Source organism: Neopsephotus bourkii, unplaced genomic scaffold, assembly GCF_033783945.1.
Source record: "Neopsephotus bourkii isolate Nb327-2 ecotype Australia unplaced genomic scaffold, CSIRO-AGI_Nbou_v1 NB_318, whole genome shotgun sequence".
Taxonomy (NCBI): domain Eukaryota; kingdom Metazoa; phylum Chordata; class Aves; order Psittaciformes; family Psittacidae; genus Neopsephotus; species Neopsephotus bourkii.
In genome coordinates this window covers 3616319-3632120 of record NW_026900826.1, presented here as the reverse complement: position 1 = coordinate 3632120, position 15802 = coordinate 3616319, and the positions used below count along the sequence as shown (strand labels likewise).

Here is a 15802-nt window from a genome sequence, read left to right as displayed (position 1 = left end):
AACTGGGTTAATAAGAGGGGGGGAAAAGGGTGCTTCAGCATTCTTTGAGGCAGAAGATGCTATACAAAGATAAGTTGTGTAAGATTAGGTGATTAAGCTATATGACCATATGCAGTTTTCTCTGCCATCAAGTGTTTGCTTTGTCAAATACTTAACAGTTATTTTGAAATAACTTAGTGCATTGAGAGTGTTTTGCAACATGGCTGCACCTCTGAAGCCAAAAAGCTGTTTTGTTAGCAAAGGTGATGGGTGTGGGATGATATCAGTGCTCTTGAGGCATTGCAAGAGCATCATCAGTTCAGAAGCTTTAATATATTAAAAATGTCATAGCCTTTTCCTTGTATTACTCAAGAGCTGCTTTCGTATGTAGTTATTTGCATGGATATGCAACCGTATAAGTAACTAGATGGTTTCCATATGCCTTTAATTGATTCTGGAATATGACATGGTCATTATGTCTTTATCCTGTTAAAAATAATTTCTGGTTTTGAAAACAGGCCATATGTTCGTTCTGGGTTACTTTTATGAATAAAGTTTGGTGAAAATAGGCATTAACTGGAATGCTTTTTTGTTAAGGGTTTTTTCCTAGTATTTGGAGGCCTTTTCAACCAAATCTTTTCCGTTTTTTTCTATTGGCGTTTTGGAGATAATCTGTTTGAAACTTGCCCTATTTACAACTACAAAGGAAAGAGCTTTTAATACTTGAGATCGGGTAGCTTTGCCTGAATTAACACAGATGTGCCAAAGTGTTCTCTTAGGGGGAGAAAAGAAAAGGCATAAAGAGCTATATAATGGTTATGCTGCAAATGCATTTAGAGCCTGTGCAGAAGAGTCACTGTAACTAATATATTTTTTTTTGTAGCCAAGTATTTGATCTCTCTAAAATCACAGATTTATTTTTTTTCTTTGTATATTTCCAGCATTGAATGTGTATCTTGTAACATTATTCTGTGTGGGAAACATGTTTTTCTGGTGGGGAATAAAGTTAAGCTTGTATAGCCTTTTATCAATAGAACAACTTACCTCAGTTGTTCAGATGCAAGGGTTTGGCTGTTAAACATCCATGGGAAAAAAAGACCCCATGGCTTGGGTTTCATGTACGTTGATGATTTAACTGTACTGCCACAAGCAGTCAATGATCTTTTGCTGTTGTTACTGTATTGCAGTATGCCAGGGTTTGGATCCCTGATCCAGAGGAGGTCTGGAAGTCAGCAGAACTTCTCAAGGACTATAAACCTGGAGATAAAGTCCTCCAGCTTCGACTTGAAGAAGGCAAGGTAGGTCTGCAGTGTTCTTAAGGTGATTTTGTTCTTGACCGGAGACTGATACATCTAATGCAGGAAGCTGCATTATGTCAGAATATATCTGTATTTATGTATGTGCAATTATACTTAGCCACTGACTTCCAGTAGTATATTTTTGGTGTGATAAATTATACTGTTTAGTTAGAAAAATCCATTTTGCCTGATTTTTAAGGTAAAATTGAAAAATGGTTGCTTTTATCCAACTGCCTGTTGTGTTCAGTTACATCATCTTTTTTCTGCTTGCGCTGTTTAACCTATAACCCTGGTTTGATATTCCAGTGAGAACAGTGTTGCTAGGAGAACAGTGTTGCAGAGAAAGACCTGTGACTTGTAAGTTGAGCAGAAGATTAATAAAGATAAAAAAGGGAAAAGATTAAGGGCATGACAAAAATGATGCTGTATACAGTGTACAGAAATGATGACAAGTCTGCGAAAAGTTCCTTCTAGTGAAGGCCTGTTCATTTTTTTCGTGCTACTTAAATGATTATTTAGTTTTAATGATGGTGATTCCTCAGATCCTCTAATGGAAAATGTAGGTCTAATGCAGGGGATGAAATACTTATTTTTACTTTCTTCTTGTTTCTTACGAGTGGGCAGCTTAGATCCTGCTTTCATGTAGAGGCCTACGTAGCAATAAAGTAAAAGGAGCAGACTATATATGTATAAAATAGCTTCGAAATAAAATATCTTACTTGAATGAATTTCAGTCTTTGACTCAAATTTTTTATATGACAATATGAGTACAACCTTTTTAATCTGATGAGATTAATTTTCCCTCCATGTATTCCAGGCTGTGTGGTGATGCTGCAGTTACATGTAGTAGAATGGGGGTGTTTGCCAGTTAAGTCAAATTATGTGGGGATAAGGAAATAGCAAGTACTTAAAGTGATTTTAGATCTAGAGACAGGTGCAATTAAACCATCTGTGTTGGAGACTGATTTTCATCTGCAGAAATTGTAAGTAGCATTTTTTCCAGTTTATGTGTTCCTCATGATGTTTTGCCATATTCTCATGTTCTATTGAAGCTGGCTGATGGGAATCTGCTTCCTGTGTTCCTCTCAAGAGGAAGATAATTTGGAAAAACTGATTAGATATTTGATATAACATATTTTGTTTTAGTTAATAAAAAATAGGTAGCAAAAGCAAGGGGTTTGCTTAAGTAATAGTCTAAAAAGATGATGTCTTTTTATGGTTGCCTGGTGTGTGTGTGTATATATACATACATATATATATATATTAAACTGTTTGGGAAAATCTTAACATTTTGGAGAAAGCTGCAAATGGAAATCACCAGATAGTTTAAATATTGCTGTATTTTTTCTTTTTTCGGGGAAGAATGACCGGAGGGACTGAATGAGGAAACCTAAGCACCAGCTCTTTAAACACGTGTTTTCATTTGATTTTCAGGACTTAGAATATTGCCTAGATCCGAAGACAAAGGAACTCCCGCCCTTGCGAAACCCTGACATACTTGTTGGTGAAAATGACCTCACAGCACTCAGTTATCTCCATGAACCTGCTGTTCTACATAACCTCAAAGTTCGATTCATAGACTCCAAACTAATCTATACCTATTGTGGCAAGTACAGTCTTTTCATACCATAATCTTTACAGAGAATGCCCTAGATGGGAAAAGGGACGTTGATTATTGATATATCTGCCTTTAAGTTAAAGTAAGTTAATGACAGGCCATGTGGGGCTATTCTTATGGAAGTCCCTATGTTGTGGTTGTTAAGTGCTTCAAGTATACTTGATAGTATTAAGGTTCAGAGAAGAGCCTTAGTGTTCCCCATAGGCTTGCTTCGATAGGCATGGCCTGGAGGAGGGCTTCACATAGTGCAGATGCAGGAGGTGAGCCTTGCTGTTCAGTGGGTTTATTGCCCAGCTATGATTGCCTAACTCTGCACTGAGCTCCTCCCTCTCTGTATAGAAAATACCAGTTTATTTTCCTTTTCATGTTTGCAAGTCAGTGCAACTATAGGAGTGAATTTGTAATAGTGCATGAGCCAATGCTTGTCCAGTCACAATTAGGAGCAATCTTGGTTTTAAAAATACCATTTAGCTCATAAGGGATTACCTGAAGTTGTAATTGCACGTATTATTTTCGGATGGTCAGAATGAGAAGAATTTATTTTAATGATAATTTCATCATAAGTGCAGAATTGCAGCTGAGTGGTCTATTTTAAAGAAACATTGTGAGATAATTTAGGCTCAAAATTTAGATTTTATGGTTCTGGACTTTGTGTACATGTGTTTCTTTTAAATCTCAGTGTTTAGTCCACACAGTGCTGACTTTTCACATAACCTTTCCATATGCATAAACTTTGTAAATTTTCAAATATTTCTCTAGTTTATCTGTATTTGGACATTGTGCCAGTCCATAAGACACAGTTTAAATCATAAGTGGATGTTTTACATTTTGAGTAAAACAAAATGTAGTACGATGATGTGCTTGCTAGAAACTAGATACTGAAGATTTCCTTCTTGTCTGATTGAGGTGAAGACACATTTCTCCATTACCTGTAATGAAATTATCATTTCATATCCATTGTAGCCCAGTTTATGCCAGGAGAAAACATGCCCCATGATTTATTTTTTTTTTAATATACAATTTAACTTTGTCTCTAATCAGACTTTATTAGGATAGTCCCAGTTCTTGGTATTCCACTGAACCTCCTTGATGTTATCATATATTATGAAACTTGCTGTTTATAATTTCATTTGTTTTGCAAACTGTTGAGTAGGGAAGTCATATTGCAAGGTGTCCCTTGGCAGATATCAGCTAATCATGGCTGCAGGTAGCTGAAGGCCTTGTTCTGTCCTGCTCTGCATATAGAGCATACCAAGGGTCAGATTTTCCCTCTTCTGGTCACTGTTAAAACTCCACCTATGGTGATGTGTATGGAGAGCTAAGGCAACCACCACATTAAACGTGTTGTGATGGACAGACTGTAGGCATTAATGTCCTGCCACATTTTGCTCACTCTGGCTATTCTTAGTCTGTGGGTGCTCAGCACAGTGTATCTATTCCCAGTCCTGCTTTCAAGTGTCCAGACTGTGGAGAACTGAATCAGGCTTTGCCACCCTCTGCTTGCAGCCAGCCTTCATTCCTGTAGGAGTGGGAGATGATTCATACCCATGTCTCATCCCATCGCGAAGAGCATGGCCAGAGGCACAGAATAACTTAGATTGCAAGGGACCTCTGGAAATCTTCACTGAAGCTCCTTACTTAAAACAGGACTGACCAGATCAGGTTGCTCAAGTCTTGGACCGGTCTGTATCTAAGATTTGAGTATCTTCAGTGATGGAGATACCACAGCCTTTCTGGACAACCCCTTCTGAGGGTGTATGTTCTGGTCCCTGCACTGGGAAACTTCCTCAGTTCCCCAGTTTAGGCATTGTCTGTATTTCATTCCCCGACCCAAAGGTCTTGATGAGGAAACATTTTGTGAAAGGGCCTTGCACAACTGGAATCTCATGGCTTGAGGTTGTAAGGGTTTCACTCTGAGTTTCGTGGTCCTGTGCCTACTGATACTGCTCTCCCGTAAGGCAGCGTATCTGATTCATGTTTTGGCTGCTTACAGTAAGCTCTGTGTTTAGCATCATTGAAGAGGCTCTCAAAAGGAATGTGCTTTCTGCTAGTTCTGTTTTGACGTGTTTGGGAAAGCATGTTGTTCTCATGTTTTCCCTAGTGCAACTTCAGTTGTGGGTTTGGCTGGTTTTATAGTTTCTCATAGTGCTGGAAGGCAGTTAGCTTCTCATGGATGGGTCTGCCAAAGGGCGTGGGATGGTGGAGCTTGGTCAGCTGCTTTGCTTCCAAACAAGCCTCAAGTGATGACTCTAGTAGCTACATGTGGGTTTAATAGAAACGTGGATCCAGTAGCGTGGGGGTTCCTGGTGGTGAAAGTGCAGGTGAAGGAGGTTTAACTCTTCCTGAAGAGACCAGAGGAACGCAGTATGTGGTGGGTTTATTAGCTTGGGATGTAGGCGTGTGTACATTATGTTACAAGCTAAAGGAAATACAGTTGGCGTGTCAGCCCTTCAAAATCTGATCCTTTGGCCATGGACATTCACCTTTCAAACTGCTCTGTCATTTCCTGTCCTGAGTACAAGTTAACTTCCCCTTTGCAAAGATTATTGCCTTAGAGCTCTGCCTGTGGAAGGAACTGCATTTACCTCCTTAATCTGACTCACACATTAGCCAGGTTAGTTTAAATACCTTATGAAGGTGGTTTGAGCTAGCCCGGTTGATTTAGCCTGAAGGAGATTAAAAACGCTTTAATCCACCAAGAGAACTGTTCTCAACCAGCAGAACTAGAAGTAGATGTCCACGGCCCTAGAAATGATTTCAACTACTCTGTCTTAGTGTAACATGTCAAATGGATTTTAAGCCCTTTAAAATTTCACTTTGAAGTAATCCAAACTTAAAACAGAAACTGATTTCTTAATTTCACGTCAGCCTTTTACTAGCAATTGAGAGGCGATTTTCAACTTTGCTTTACTGTTGGGAATATGAAACGAAGAATTAATGAAGGAAGTTGACAAAAGGAAAATCTGAATGCTTACGTGGAAGAACTGCTATGGCTGGGATGAAAAGTCAGGGATACTGCTAGTTAGTTCAGATGTATAAACTACTGCGTGCTGTGCAGGAGAGCAAACTTTCAGTTAAGAAATTATTTATGTTAATATCCAGTTTGTCCACAAATGGGTGAATATGTTAAAAAGAGAAGAATTAAATACACTTATTTCGGGTGTATATATAAGATGAATGGCAAAGAGAGTAGCCAGAGTTTAGGTTAGTGTAATGGTAGGAATGAAAATGCACATAAATCTGATGTGAGTCAGGCCATGATACTTCTTAAAATAGCAACATGATCTAGTGGAGATAAAGTTATATATAAATTCATCTGGATTACAGACCTGCGAGGCGGAGTGATTTAAAAGTTCCACACAAAGCACATAATTCCTTACTCTCTTGTTTTGGATGTTTCCAGATGGTAGTTGTTTGTTGATTTTTACAGGTCGCTACTGAAGATCTGTGATTTAATATGCTGGAGACTTGTCATGGGGCTGCTTGTTTTAAATTCAAGAGTTTATTTTTGCCAACATAGCCAAAAGCAGGAGGGAATTGTCTGAAGCCTCGCATGGCTGTTTTTCAATGTCTCTTTGATTAGACTTGCAAGCCTGGAAGGCTCGGCTCCCTGGAGTAGCATTACTTAACTTTTTACTACTTGTCAGTTACAAAGGGCAGATGTTAAAAACTGACACCAAAAATATGGCTCGAGTCTGCTGGTGCTGAGGTGTCCCCCCCTCATAGCTCCCTTATGTTTTGGCTCATCACTACAGCATTAGAGCTTGGCATACAGTTTTATGGAGACTTTTCATTTGAGCTCCTGAGTCATTTCAGTGGAGTCACGGCTGATGGAAAAACACTGACTTGGCTTACATGGGTGTGTCTAGACATAAAACCTGCTGTATATTTGAGGAAATAGATTGAGGCCTCTCAGATCTCTTTGTGACAGATACTCTATTGTTTAACGTTTTTGCTAGGGTTGTGCTTGATCTGTAAGTGCATGACAGGATTCAAAATGGGATGATGCTCCCAGCAGCGCTGCCAGACTGTAGGTGCTTCCACTTCCCTGCTCCCAGCTTTTCCATGGAAAATTTCTTAGATCATCACAACACTATGATCTGCACGGAGCAGAGGGCTGGGATCTGCATTGAGGAAGTCTCTGTGTGTGCTTGTGAATTTCTGGGTAACTTTAGAAGCGAGTCGAGTGCTGTGGAAATGCTGCTGGTGCAGGTCCTTCAGGGGTGGTTGGCCAAGGAGCATGTGTAGCATGCTTGCTATAGTCACTGTGCAGCTGTCTGCACCTGCATTAAGCACTCCTAGGCACTAAAATACACGTGTGAGAAGAAATGCTATTTTTAAAATGGCCACTTCAGTGATGGAGATACCACTTCTATATCTTACATGGTATTAAAAGAGGCAGATACATGTTCAATTGGGATCTAAGAACTAGAAAATGGAAAGGTGTCAGCAGTTACACAGAGTGTTTTGTGGTGCCTTCTAGAGGTGTAATTACTGGAATTCTGGCATGACTGTGTACCACTGTGTATCAGCCCTATGAAATATATCTAATGGGAGGGTTTTTATCCTTTTGAGCAGGAGGTTGTCCTGCCTGACACGCAGAGATGCCCTGGAATCCAAATTACACAATGACTAGTTTGCTGCTTTTTACAGAAACTGGTCACAGCGTGAAGGGTTAACACACTTCATGTATCCAAACTGTCGGTCAGTGAGGCCATGTGGTAGCTATAATTCACAAATCACTATCATTTATAATTCACAGTAATACCCAGGGAAGTAAAATGCATGTTCATTGGTTTACTGCAGTGAGCAGGCAGTGTTTCAAGCCAACACACTCTGAATCTGGTTGTTCTATGCATGCTAGAAAAGAGAGAGAAAAAGTATGAAGTTGTGCCTGATGTGTTTCCTATGGCAGAGTAGAAGTTAACTCTTCTGATACTTTCTGAATGCAAACCTTGGTCACAATAAGTATCTGTTGCCGTCAGTAATATCAGATTCTTATTCTTTCCCAGTTAATATTTTTTAGAAAGCTGAGAACAATAGTTGGTGTTAAAGCTATTTTTTTGTTTTATTTTGAAACACCTATTAATAATTCCTATTGTTCCATTTCCTTTCTAGGTATCGTCTTAGTGGCCATAAATCCTTATGAACAACTGCCTATCTATGGCGAAGATATCATCAATGCATACAGTGGCCAAAATATGGGGGATATGGATCCACATATCTTTGCGGTGGCTGAAGAAGCGTATAAGCAGATGGCCAGGTTTGTAGGCCACAGCTCTTGAATTCATTGTTTTTCCAAGAGGAGTAAAGCTAAAAATTCCTAGCCAGTGGCCTTCTCTTTGATTTATAGCTTATGAACTATTTTGTAAGATCTGTCTTTTATCCAGTGTTTTAGTACATTTCACAGGAGGATAAGTTGCCTCAGTTAGTGAACAGTAAAGCATTATGAATGCCGCAGAGATCGTGACTGCTGACAGGTAACAGGAATAACCACAGATCTGGTCAGTATTTAGGTCTAAAATTAACCCAGAGCTTTATAACATTAGGATGTTTTAATTTGATTAGCAAAATATGGAGATACTTTTTAACCGTCAGTGGATGTTTAAAGAGGAAAGCATCAGATTCTGAACTGGTTTGTATTTATATGTGATACTGACAGCATTAAAAATAAATCGCTCGGCTTATGAGTGCTATTATAGGCTCCTGGTTGTGATGGTAAAGTCCCAGCTACGTAATCTGCCTGGGCTGTTGTTGGCTGGATTTAAGAGGGAGCAGAGGGAACGATTGCAGAGAGCTTCTGAAACGGTGTCTCTGAGGACACTCTAACAGCTGCACAGGAAATCCTCATTTCTTTAAACGTTACATGAAAATGAGCTTATCACCCAAGGAGAGTGTTTATTAGAAACTTCTTCCCCTCCACCCTGAGAGCCTGCCAACCTGAAGAGCTTTGGCAATGTTTCATTTCCAAGATAAAGATCTGGGCTACTCTGTGGTCTTTAGTTAACAAGATGGTCCCTTGTGTCCTAATGGTCAGCTGCAAGCTACCGATACAGTTTTCCTTGTTGACAGTACAGCCTGTGATCAAATTACTCCAGTAAAACTAAGGCAGATCTCTGGATTCATTGCGATTGCCATCAAATATACTGCAGGGAGAATGGGTTAAAAATGATGAAATTTTTGTCTTAGAAATTACCTATCTGTTAATTTAAGAATCCATAAGAGAGTCAGAACGGTGCAGTGACCTGCACCTGTATGTCAGTGATGGATGTAACCTCGATTCCCAGAATTGGTGTGTTTAATATAACCAGTGGAAGTAAGAGGTTGGAGAGGAATTTCTCTCCACTGGCTGCCTCCAGCCATGGTCTGCCGTGAGCTTGTGTTGAAATTTCAAGTTGTCAGATCACCTGTATTCTGTGGGCTTGATCTGTAAGTGCATGACAGGATTTAGAAATGGAATGATGCCATAACTGAAGCCTGTGCAGTGGAGGTTTCTATCTGCCACCATCTGCATTCTCTGCTGTTGAAGGAAGACTCAGGGGGCTGAGATTTTTTGGCTAGAGTTTCTGCCGTGGTTTTTCCGTTCTGCATTAACTGCCTGCTCCTCGGCTCTCGCTGCACCCTCCGGCGATTCTGCTGTCCTGAATAACAGCAAATAACATGCGGTAGAAGGTCCTTTTTGAAACAAATCATGAGAAATTATGTAAGCATGGCAGTGTTCTTAAACAGTCCTTTTGCATTCATGAAGTAAATTCCTTTGTGTGTCTACAATGTTTTATAAACAATCTGTTATTCTTTTATGAGTAACTGACAGGACTTTCACTGGTGCAAAATGAAATCTGAGCACACCATGACAATGAAAGGAATTCCTCTACACTGAAGTAACAATTTCAGTGTTTGTTTAGTTTCTTGATGTATATTTCCTTTTCTCTCTATTTATTTTTTTTACCTGTTTGTTTTTAAGAACTTTTTCTGTCATTTGGACATAACTGCCTTTGCTTATTGAATTTCTTTTTCTAATGCTGTTTCCAATTCCTTGTCCTGCCCTTTAACTTCTGTGATTTCTACACCCTGAACAGAACACATTTGCACCTGAATTATGAAGTTAGACAATAATGTGCAGATTTACATTTCTGCAGCTGGTTATTTAAAAATGGAAATCAGATTGTCTGTGACTCCTTCATTAACACTTCAGTAATTGCATTGAATATTCATGTGGTAGCTACTCATATGGTATTAATCTGTATTTATGCATGTAATTAATTGGTGAGATTTAATTTTCTGTTGTTTCTAATCTCTCCTAACTCCATCCTTAAATGCTCACTGGAATAATTAGTCATGACGCTTCTATCCATAAGGCTTCCGTGAGCTCTTCTAAATATTTACTCCTTAGGTCTTCTTGTTAACTTCCAATTTAATGATCTGAAATTTGTTCTTGCCAGCTTCATTACTCATCTGCTGTGACTGAGAAACTCCCTCCATGTACATGGTTGTAACTAAATGATCTCTGTGGTCGTCTTCAGCCAGAGAAGATGCCCCATGACAGCAGTCAGGAAGCCAGTGATTGCACACTAAATACTTGCCTTCCATCTTCAGAAAAAATAGAGTGCAATAATGTTGGCCACTGGAATGAACAGGGATGGAGCTTACATCTGGTCTGTGCCTGAAAAGTGATACTCAGCAACTGTGTGGGGTTAATTGCAGTATGAAGCAGCCCGTAAAGATACCTTTGCATGTGAAATTTTCTGCATAGGGTCAGGTGTGGTGTGCCTGGGCTGTGGTGTGCCCCTTTGGGCATCAATTATTTCCTCTTTCAGCAGCAGTTCTGTCACCAGTTCCCAGTGAAAAGGAATATGGCTCATCTTTACCCAGAGCTGACAATGGAGTAAGCGATTGCTGTTTGCTCAGTAGCTTCTTACTGATTTCAGCACAGGGAAGTGTGCACAGCTGTTCCACGACCAATCTTGGATTGTTCTTTCTTCTGTTTCTTCTCTCTCTGCTTTTTCCTTCTATTCCCCCCTTCTCATGTGTATCTTTTTGCTATTTTTTTCTCTCTCCACCTCCGACCACTCCTCTGTGCAGACTGACAGTTTTGTTTCTTTCCTCTGCTGTGCCCAAAGTAAGCAATGATCTAGTTTTACCACTGCAGTTAAGTTGTGTTAGACCCAGGGTTACGAACCAGGAAAGTATGCCTCATTCTTACCAGTAGCTTCATTGGTTTGAGTTGTGTGATCTGGACCAGAGCCGATCTCTTCCTTTGTCTGAGCAGGAGGAGATCCACCTGTGAGCATGTTCCAGTGGGAAGGAGCAGGATCAGTCGGATGGGGACCTGCCTGAGGGGCTCCCCCCTTCCACAGGGCTTTGTGCAGAGCAATTTGGGAGCTGCTGTGGTTCTGTAGGGACAGCTGTAACAAGCTGTGCTTTTGGGAAGAGGTGGGACCTGCACTCGACAGTCTCTCTCCTCATGGGTGACTGATGGGTGGCTTGGTTCATTTGAGCAAACGTATACAGGTTTAGGGCAATGTTTAAGGCAGGTGAGTGATTTAGAAGGCAGTAAATTATTATTGAAGAACTTATTTTTGTCTCAGAAATATAAACCACAAACAGTGTTTGCCTGTGTTGAACCCTTTGAATGGCAATGCACACTTTCGTAAGCCAGCATTTCCAAATTACTAACAAAAAAGAAGTTGAGTCTTCACAGTCACCTCTCTCTGTGGTAACGATGCAAATTGAGGCAAAGCAGCAGTTGGCAAATACTTCATTCTTTTTGGAAAGCATCACAATTTCAGTAGGAGTCAACCATCAGCAGGTGCAGCTCATTTTCTTTGTAATATTCAGCAGAAGCCTCTGTTTTTAAGTGTATGGGAAGATAAGGAAAAATGTTGATGATTATACTCTTGTGTCTGCTAAGAAATGCATTAGTGTATGAGGCTTATGATTATCAGTTTCCTAACACTATTAGGGAAAGTGTTCTCAATCACTCTTACACAAGATTCCTTCCCCTGCTTAGTAAGGGTATATTGCAGTAATTAATATGTATTTTTATCAGCACCTTGTTGGTCTGGTTTGTTAGATCCTGCTTGTTGTTGATGACAGATACAGCAGAGTTCAGTGCTTTTCACTCTAATAAATTAACTTGGAAATTTTCTTCTGATTAATTAGCAGAGTGCAAGTTGAAAGTAACATTTGCAAACAGAATTACATATTGATGAGATCGCTATAAAACTCAACAAATGCCAGGATGGAAAGCATTAGTGTTTAAAGCATCAATCTCCAATGAGTTGCGGTTTCTGTTTGGATACAGTGTTGTTCAGTGTTAGTGTGTATCTTTTTCATTAAATTACCTTTAATAAGAAGTCTGCCTCTCTGTTTTGTCAGATTTTTGGCATGTATCTGATGGCTCTCAGCTGCAGAAAGACTTTTTCTTCTGTCACTTTTTGTTCAAAAGGAAGCTTGGTGAGCTGTTGAGTAGGTGTTTTGAAAGCACCTTGACTGACAGTCTCCAGTTATTGCAGGCATCCCAACATGATGTCCTCTTACAAAAATGCACATTTGATCAGCTGCTGCTTTGCTTCCGAGTGTCTGATAAATGGATACTCTCTTCTCCCCTGGCAGAAGTCAGGAGGGGGATGATTAACAACCCGTCACGGATCTGCATCCAGTGATGAAATGGGAGCCTGCTGTGGTGGGTACTGTACAAACATACAACGGCCTTCTTTGACTTATGGTTTTGACATATGACTCTTTAAATTAAATACCTTGAAAAGAGATGGCAATTTTGGGGCTCTATTGTTAAAATTGGAGTGAAAAGGGAAATTGTCCTTTCTGGAGAGAACAGATGACTTTGGATTAGTCTTTTATACTTTTGGTCTGACATTTTACGATGTTATGGGTACAAGACAGCAGATGGGGTAATCAGCGTAACATCAGGGACCTACTTGTCTAAGCAGTGATTATTTTTAGGCAACAAAAGGGTTAAGTATGGTGGTAGCTGGAAGTGAGAGTTCATGTGAGGTGTCCTGCTGGTAGCTAAGCAATGAGCTTTCCTAAACTATTGCGGGAGTGACCTCTGACTAATCCCCAGATAAATCAGTTGCATAGTGCTGGCTCATCTTTGTGCTCTGGAGTGCAATCTGTCATGATTTTGCAGCATGTGCTGACCTCAGTGTTCTTCATTTGTATGTGTCGAGAGATGTTACCGTCAATTCATTATCTTTTCACCTTTTGCCGTTTTACAGTCGAGAGCTGTGTTTCCTGGATACCACTAAAATGGCAAGTGGCACGGTTTGTTAATTAAAACAAGGTCCATCTGCTGGTTTTGAGAGTATTGCAGAATGTTTTGACAAAGCTGTTGTTGAAGAGGACCAAAAGATGCTTGTGAACTTAAGGTGTTTTGGAGTGGCTGAGTTTGCAACCGGAGCAGACTCAAGGGGATTCAGGTTATGTATAGTAGCAATATTTCACCTTTGTTTGGCACTTTTCATGAGCAGATCTCATAGTCCTCTACCTCAAAGTCCTGAAAATACCCTCTAATGATAGTGATCAGTACTATTATTTCCATTTTGTAAATTGAAACAGATGGGGGGTAGGAGGGCAACTTTGGTGAGTTCACCAAGGTGGCAAAAGCAGGGCATAGAGTCCCTGAACTGAATATCCTGACCCAGTGTCTGATGACTTGATCAGACCAGCTTGATGATAAACTATATGAGAATAGAATGTGCAATTGATAATGCAGCACTTAAGTGGGTTTCCTGGTAACATTCTCCCAAAGCTGATTTGTTTTCAGTGTACAAAAATAACATGCTATGTTTTGCATGTCTTCATTTCCTGCAGGGCTCTCTGTGCCAGGTAACTCATGGTGCATAGTAACGTTTGCTTTCCAAACCCTTGTCCTGTACTCAGAACATTGTCTTTTCTCCAGCAGCTAAAGATGTCTGTGAGAAATATGGTTAGGCTTGAAAAGCTATTTAAGCTCAAAATATATATAGAAGCATGGTTAAAGAACATGGTTTGCTGGACTAGTGTTTCATGCCTATTAAAAATGAATGATTTTACAAAGAATTAATTTACTGCTTAGTCAGGAGCAATTGTTGTGACTCAAGGTGCAGGTGAACAGTTCTCTGATGTTTTAAAGCATGGTGTCTGTGAAGGCTGGGATGTGTCAGGTCAGAGCATGGTAGATCCAGACAATAAACTGGTGTGTGCAGGTGGAACAGACCAAGAAATGTGGGTGCTGTTCTATGCAAGAAGTGATGCTTGCTCCTGGGGCACAGCACTGGTAAGTCACTTTTTCTTCCTTCCATCACATCATCACAGAATGGTTCAAAGCACTTCAGTCTCTAATAATAATCCTTAGTGCTTACATAGCACTTTGCACATTCTGGGTGTTTTACAGGAGTTAATCCACACAACCACCCTTTGAGGGTGGAAAAACATCAGGTCACACCTTTTGGGATGTGCCAATACAAGTGGATTTGGAGGCTCTGGCACTGGGAATGCCAGGATGACATGGCTCTGTGGGAAGGAGGGATTGTGCCTGCTGTGCAAGGGGGCACTGTGAGAAGGAAAGTTTAAAAGTGGGGAAAAAGGGTTTCCTGCAGTACAGGTGAAGGTAGAACACTGGGTGGCATTTATTGGTGCTGCCTGGTTGTTCTCCTGAGGAAGGTGACCTCCTAGGAAAAGGGGCTCAGCAGCTACATAGAGAATGGAAGGATGTGTTTGTGTTGTGTGGACTACAGGAAGCGGTTGGAAAGTAAGAGGACAAAACGAGCGTGCTTTCCCGTGTTAATGAGGCCAAGAACCAAATCCAGAAACAGGGGATAATGGAACTTTGGGCTGCAGAGAACTTTGTGATCAAATTGCTTGTTCAGAAGGTTGATGGAAGGGCAAGATGTTGCCTCCTGCCCTCAGTGCTGGGAAGGCTGCCTGGACTGGCTGCTGCTGTTCTCCATCGGAGCATTATAAAACTGCTGAATGAATCCTTATTTATTTGTTTATTGAACAGTTAAATTACTTCTGTTTGAAAAGTTAATCCTGGGTTTGTAGAGTTGCCAGTTTTTATAATGGCTCCTAACAGATGCTGCACACCCTGGGCTGAATTTCAAAGGCCTTTGCACTGAACAAGTGCTGCTAAACATGTACGGCCTTGTTTGCTGCCACACAGCACCGCGCTCAGGCAAAGGTGAAGCTAAATATATTGCACTGACTCATGTTAAATCTTTTGGGTCTGGTGGGCTTTACAGCTGCCTCTCATTTTAGGGTAGGTGTGAGAAGCAGTTTTGGTGTTTTAGAAAAGCAAGTAATTGTAACACTGGAAGCATCACACACAAGTGGAGCACAATTGCCCAAATAGTGAATCTGGGACCTGCACTGACATGGGACTGGGAGGGCAGGTGCTGGGGAGAGCACAGGCTGGTGAGCTCTGTAAATATCCTTGTGTTTCTCATTTCATGCTGAAAAAGAAGAGTGCTCTAGGGGAAAAAAACCCCAAACCAAACCCAGTTGTATTTTGATTTCAAGTTTACAATCACTGGTATTTTTAGGAAACACTCTATTTCTATGTTAATTGAAGTCAGACGTAATCAGTGAGCCTCCAGATGAGATGTGCAAAACCGTTTCATTTCATCTTATACCACAGATTTGTCCTTCTCTTGCTGTATTCTTTTCCCTGCATTTGCCTGCTGTGCATTCTCTTTCCCCCACTTGAAGATGCTCAGTCCCTTTAGCCTGCTGGGACTGGCCAACAGCAGCTGGGAAGTTCCTTCCTGCATTTCTTGGTAAGTTAATCAGGCTGCTTTCTGTGAAGCTCACAAAAAAACAATTAATACTAGAGAGAACGCTTAACTTTGTATTGATACCTGATGAAAACCGAAGGATTTCACAGGAAAGGAGTTTAAAGTTTTTCCTG

At 40.5% G+C, this 15802-nt stretch overlaps 1 protein-coding gene across 1 annotated transcript in view; it reads left to right on the top strand.

The window, feature by feature from the left end:
- Positions 1 to 15802, top strand: part of MYO5A (myosin VA) — a 101721-nt gene that overhangs the window by 18190 nt on the left and 67729 nt on the right. The window contains exons 2-4 of the mRNA XM_061347424.1: positions 1167 to 1277; positions 2712 to 2883; positions 8014 to 8158. Of these exons, the coding sequence (XP_061203408.1) occupies positions 1167 to 1277; positions 2712 to 2883; positions 8014 to 8158 (428 nt within the window). The remainder of the gene's footprint in view (positions 1 to 1166; positions 1278 to 2711; positions 2884 to 8013; positions 8159 to 15802) is intronic.